The sequence below is a fragment of the Mirounga leonina genome, unplaced genomic scaffold (genome assembly GCF_011800145.1).
Source record: "Mirounga leonina isolate KUSES-001 unplaced genomic scaffold, KU_Mleo_1.0 Mir_165, whole genome shotgun sequence".
NCBI lineage: Eukaryota > Metazoa > Chordata > Mammalia > Carnivora > Phocidae > Mirounga > Mirounga leonina.
The window spans coordinates 45,697,488-45,703,936 of NW_023270415.1; the positions used below are offsets into that span (position 1 = coordinate 45,697,488).

A 6,449-nucleotide genomic window follows, 5' to 3' on the forward strand; every position below is an offset into this window, starting at 1 on the left:
GTATGTATGTGTGTGTGTTTTAAGTGAGTACAATATAATGCTAGTTGGTTCTAAGGCCTTAGCTGGTGTTAACAAAATCTAATGAACTGCAAAAGAAGGAGGATTTTCTCACCTTTTTTTTTGCCAACACATTTTCTAGTTCAGTCCTGTTTCTTGGAAAGAACTGTGGAAAAGCAGATATGTTTTCATCCCATGTCACTGTGCCTTCTTGATCAAATTTGTAGCAAGAAACATCTTTTTAAGTGTTTATTGTGTTCTTTAGTAAATGTAACCCATAAAGCCATAAGTATGGCCCATTTCTTTTTTTAGTTTGCCCATTTATTTGTAAAGATATTAGGTATTTAAGGGTATGTTTGCTCCCTTATTTAGTATGTTCCCAATATTTTAATTTTGCTTTTTTTTTTTTTCTCCCTAGCTTGAAGTACAGTCTTGTTGTGTGTTTGTTCCAAATGATAGCCTACCTTCCCCAAGTACAATTGTATCTGGTGACATTCCTGGAACAGTAAGAAGTTGGTACCATGGACAAACCAGCATGCCAGGAATGCTTGTCCTCTGTTTGCCTCAAATAAAGATTATTAGTGCGGGCCACAAGTATATGGAACCTCTGCAGGAGATTCCATTTGTCATTCCACGACCCATCCTTGAAGAAGGTACATTTAAAAAAAATTCTTCCTATGGTTGTTATGTTTTATAATAATATTTTAGCTTTGTTTTTTTAATATGCCAGTGCTTATGTAACTCAGTCTTCTTGGCAAAAGATCACATGAAAATGGACTAAGTGATCTACAAAGTGGATCCAAAAAGAAAGGTGTACAAAGTATATAAACTAAGTGATGCCGTTTATTGATATCCACACCTTTTAATCATATTCATGTATGTATAAAAAATGGAGACTACAAAAGATCATATGCAATACAGAATCATCACTAAAATGGCGAAGCATAGACACATTGAGAAGACCATTGGTTTTGGATGTTTGCATTATGCTGAACTAAGAATGATAAGTAGATCTTAATTTAAGCTACTTGATTTATTAAAAGAAATATATAATAAAATGAATATACTATTTACATCAAGTATAATATATTTCTAGATTTCTCATTTGTTAAAGTAGATAGTTGTGTGTTGATTTGAAACATGACTCTTTAGAAATTCTTTATTTCTGATAATGCAAAGTTTTCAGTTGCAAATTCATACCTTTTTGACCTTTGACCTATTCATCTCAAACAATATGTGAACCTGGAAAAGTTTTGAGTCACAAAGTAAATAATGTGACTCTATATTTTAATAACAGGGTTCAAATTTTTTACAGTGCTAAACAGTTCCGCACCTTGTTCATATTACTAGGGTGTAAGTATATGAATGCTGATATCATTCAGATTCTACACATACTATTACTGAAAAGCAGATTCAGTCTGCACAGTTTTTGACTTGACTTGATATTGATTTCTCTCTCCCTTTCTCTGTATTGGAATTTCCATTGATATGTAGTTTTCTTAGGTTTATCAGAAGTAGGAATGATTTTACTGCCAAAAATGAATGTTGGTACTTAATAATATGAATACCATTATCATAAAATCATAGAATTCTAACCATTAAAAGGAATTTCTTTAGAGCTCTTCTTGTGTGCTGTTTGTCTTGATGCAAGGATTCTTTCTCTAGAATTCTAGTTCTTTATTATCACAACAGCTATTATATATCCTATGAAGGATTTTCTAGCATCACAAAATGAGCCAGGGAGTACTTCCCCCCCTTTTTTTGTTTTAACTCTGAAATAATTTTTTAAGATTCAAATAGTTTGTCCCTTATTTTTTTCTTCTTTTTTTAGAGGGGCAGGGGGGCAAAGGGAGAGGGAGAGAGAGAATCTTAAAAAGTAAGGAAAAACCAGGATACAGTACTATCATGGAGGACAAATGATTAAATCATTTTTAATATGGCAGAAGTGCTCAATAAGATATATATATATACAGTGGAATATTATGTAGCCATCAAAAGGAATGAACGCTTGCCATTTGCAACGACGTGGATGGAACTGGAGGGTATTATGCTAAGCGAAATAAGTCAATCAGAGAAAGACAGGTATCATATGATCTCACTGATATGAGGAATTCTTAATCTCAGGAAACAAACTGAGGGTTGCTGGAGTGGTGGGGGGTGGGAGGGATGGGGTGGCTGGGTGATAGACACTGGGGTGGGTATGTGCTATGGTGAGCACTGTGAATTGTGTAAGACTGTTGAATCATAGACCTGTACCTCTGAAACAAATAATACATTATATGTTAAAAAAAGAAAAGAAGAAGATAGCAGGAAGGGAAAAATGAAGGCAGGGGAATTGGAGTGGGAGACGAACCATGAGAGACGATGGACTCTGAGAAACAAACTGAGGGTTCTAGAGGGGAAGGGGGTGGGAGGATGGGTTAGCCTGGTGATGGGTATTAGTGAGGGCACGTACTGAATGGAGCACTGGGTATTATACGCAAACAATGAATCATGGAACACTACATCAAAAACTAATGATGTATGGTGATTAACATAGCATAATAAAAAAAAAGATAAGGGCTAAAAGATTTGAAAGTGATTTGACAGTTTTAGGTGATTGATTTCTCTTATCACAGTATTTTAAGAGGACTGGTATTAATGCAGTTCAGATTATGGTGGCTTAAGGACTAAACAGAAAATGAAGAATTTCTTTATTGAAATGTACTTGACATATAATATAATGTTTCAGATGTATGATGTTGATTTGATATTTTTATATATTAAAAGAGATCACTACGAAAGGTCTAGCTACCATCTGTCACCAGAGTTATTACAGTATCATTGATGATGCTGTACATTATATCCCCATGACTTTATTTAGCATAATACCCTCTAGGTCCAACCATGATGTTGCAAATGGCACAATATCCTTCTTTTTCATGGCTCGGTAATATTCCATTTTATGTGTATAGCACATTTTCTTTATCAATTCATCTATCAATGAACACTTAGGTTCATCTATCGATGAACACTTATATACTTTGGCTATTGTAAATAATGTTGTGAATAACAAAGAGGTACATAGATCTTTTAGAATTAGTGTTTTTATTTCCTTCAGATAAATACAGAAGCAGAATTGTTGCATCCCAAAGATTTTGGAAATTTGTGCTACTGTTTTCATTTTTTCTTAAGATATTTTTTGCTGGGTGCCTGGGTGGCTCAGTTGGTTAAGCGACTGCCTTCGGCTCAGGTCATGATCCCGGAGTCCCGGGATTGAGTCCCACATCGGGCTCCCTGCTCGGCGGGGAGTCTGCTTCTCCCTCTAACCCTACCCCCTCTTGTGCTCTCTCTCTCACTCTCTCAAATAAATAAATAAAATCTTTAAAAAAAAAAAAAGATTTTTTTGCTGTCCTCTTTGATTTCTTCATTGACTCCTTGGTTGTCTAATAACATGTTGTTTAGTGTCCATGTGTTTGTGCTTGATCCATATTTTTTCTTGTAATTGATTTCTAGTTTCATACCTTTGTGGTTGGAAAAGATACTTGATGTGATTTCAGTCTTCTTGAATTTATTGAGACTTGCTTTGTAGCCTAACATGTGATCTGTCCTGGAGAATGTTTCATGTGCACTTGAAAAGAAGTGCTGCTTCTGCTTCAGAATGGAATGTTTTGTATATATCTCTTTAGTCCATCTGATCCTTTAAGGTCAATGTTGCCTTGCTCATTCTCTGTCTGGGTTATCTTTTCACTGATGCAAGTAGAGTATTAAAGTCTTCTACTATTATTATACTACTATCTATTTCTGTCTTTACTTCTGTTAGTATTTTTTGTGTATTTAGGTGTTTTTATATTGGGTGTGTAAATGTTGATAAATGTTACATTCTCTTGTTGGATTGACTCTTTCATCACTATGTAATGCTCTCCTTTGTTTTAAAGTCTACTTTGTCTGACATAAGTATTGCTAACCCAGCTTTCTTTTCATTACCATTGCATGGAATATCCTTTTCTGTCCTCTCACTTTGAGTCTGTGTGTGTGTCTTTAGATTTGAAGTGAGTCTCTTGTAGGCAACTTATATATGGGTTTTGTTTTTTAAATCATTCAGCCATTCTATATCTTTTGACTGGGGAGTTCATTTAAATTTAAAGTAACTATTTATAGGTATATACTTATTGCCATTTCATTTATTGTTTCCTGGCTGTTTTTGTAGTTCCTCTCCATTCCTTTTCTTCCTCTCTTTCTTATGCTTTGGTTGTTTTCTTTAGTATTATATTTAGATTTACTTCTTTTTTTCTTTTGTGCATTTACTGTAAGTTTTTTCTTTGTGGTTATGATGAGGTTTACATATATCCTTTTATGTATATAGCAGTCTTTTTGAAGTTGATAGTAACTTAATTTTGAACACATTCCAACGCTTTATATTTTTACTTTCCCCAGCTTATGTTTCATATTTTTGATGATACATTTTACATCTTTTTATTTTATGTATCCCTGAACTTAATTATTATATTTTTACTTAACGTATTTTACTCTTCCTACTTGGTATGTAAGTGGTATTTCCACTACTTTTATTATTTATTTACCTTTTCTAGCAAGATTTTTACTTTTGTGTGTTTTCTTATTAAATAGTACATTTTATTTTTAGTTTAGAGTAGTCTTTTAAACATTTCTTATAAGGCTGTTTAGTGATGAACTCCTTTAGCTTTTGCTTTTCTGGAAAATTCTTAATCTCTCTGAGTGATAACATCTGGGTAGAGAATTCTTGGTTGGCCATTTTTTTCCTTTTAGTGCTTTGAATATGTCATGCTACTCTTTTATGGCCTGTAAAGTTTCTGCCAAAATATCTGCTAATTGTCTTATGGGGTTTTCCCTCTATGTAATATGTTGCTTTTCTCTTGCTACTTTTAAGATTTTCTGTTTACCTTTTACCATTTTATTTTATTATTTTAAAAATATTTGAGAGAGAGAGTATGAGCAGGGAGAGGGAGAGCGAGTATTTCCAGTAGCCTCCCTGCCAAGAGCAGAGCCAGATGCGGGGCTCGATCTCTTGACCCTGAGATCATGACCTGAGCTGAAATCAAGCATCGAACGCCCAACTGACTGAGCCACACAGGTGTCCCTATCTTTTACCATTTTAATTAGAATGTGTCTTGGGGTTTGTCTTTGGGCTTATTTGGGCCTCTGATCTTCCTGGACCTGGATGTCTGTTTCCTTCCCCAGATTATGGATGTTTTTAGCCATTATTTCTTCAAATAATTTTTCTTGACTTTTCTCTCTCTTCTCCTTCTGGGACCTGGATAATGAGAATGTTATTCCTTTTGATGTTGTCCCAGAGGTCCCTTAAGGTATCCTCACTTATTTTAGTTCTTTTTTTTATTTTTATGCTTTGTCTTTGTGTTTTCTATTCCTTTGTTTTCCAACTCACTGATCATCCTTCTGTTTCATCCATTCTGCTATTGAACTCCTCAGTGTACTTATAAGTTCAGTTTTAATATCTATTTCGTGTTTTCTTATTTTTCTTTGTTGAAGTTATTGTTGTGCTCCTCCATTGCTTAGATAGGTGAGCATCTTTATGACCATTATTTTGAACACTATCTGATAGGTTGTGTCTCTCCATTTCTCTCCTTTTTCTGCAGACTTGCCTTGTTTTTTGGTTTGGAATATATTCCTCTGTCTACTCATTTTGCTTGTTTCTCTGTCTGTATATATTAGGTGAAATGGCTACCTTCCTCAGCCTTGAAGCAATAATCTTGTGTAGGAGCTGTTTTGTGTGGCCCAGAAGCCTTATCTCCTGTGGCTACCAGAGCTAGGCATGCTGTGGGCATCCCTCCTGTGGGCTGTTCATCCATTGGCTTTCATAGGGCTGCAGCTGCTATGTGTGAAAGGTAGGGCTCCGGGTACTCACCTGGCCTGTTGTATCTTGGCTACTGCATGGGGAGAGTGGGCTTCCAGCTGCTTGCCTATCCTGGTTGTGGCTTGCTCTTTTGGTGGATTGTGTGGCTTGGGGTGCCTTGGGGCATTAATCTGGCTTTTTTTTACTCCTTGGGTGCTATATGGGAGTGAGCAGGGCAGGAAGCTTACCCAGCCTGTTCATGGTGAGTGGTAGGCAGACCATGCCCACCCATGCCCACCCACACCAAGACACATTCTAATTAAAATGGTAAAAGGAGTGCCTGTGTGGCTCAGTCTGTTAGTCTTCTCATACTTGATTTCAGCTCAGGTCATGATCTCAGGGTCGAGGGATCGAGTCCTGAATCTGGTTCCAGAAGCCTAAAAGGGGTCCACCTAAAATGATACTTGTTGGCTCCTTCACCAACAAGGTTGGATGAGATTGCAAAAATGACTGTTGACAGCACTTCCATTCACTGTTAAAATCCTTGCAGATTCCTTTTTAAAATCTTTTAAATCTATCTATCTGTCTATCTGTCTATCTATCTATCTATCTATCTATCTATCTATCTATCTATCTATCT

The 6,449-nt window shown here is 35.8% G+C and overlaps 1 protein-coding gene across 4 annotated transcripts in view; it reads left to right on the forward strand.

Moving 5' to 3' along the window:
- The window catches only part of VPS13B (vacuolar protein sorting 13 homolog B), a 767,339-nt gene that overhangs the window by 366,462 nt on the left and 394,428 nt on the right, over window positions 1-6,449 (forward strand). For all 4 annotated transcript variants that reach the window (XM_035011614.1, XM_035011613.1, XM_035011619.1 and 1 more), the window contains one exon: window positions 416-650. In XM_035011614.1, the coding sequence (XP_034867505.1) occupies window positions 416-650 (235 nt within the window). The remainder of the gene's footprint in view (window positions 1-415; window positions 651-6,449) is intronic.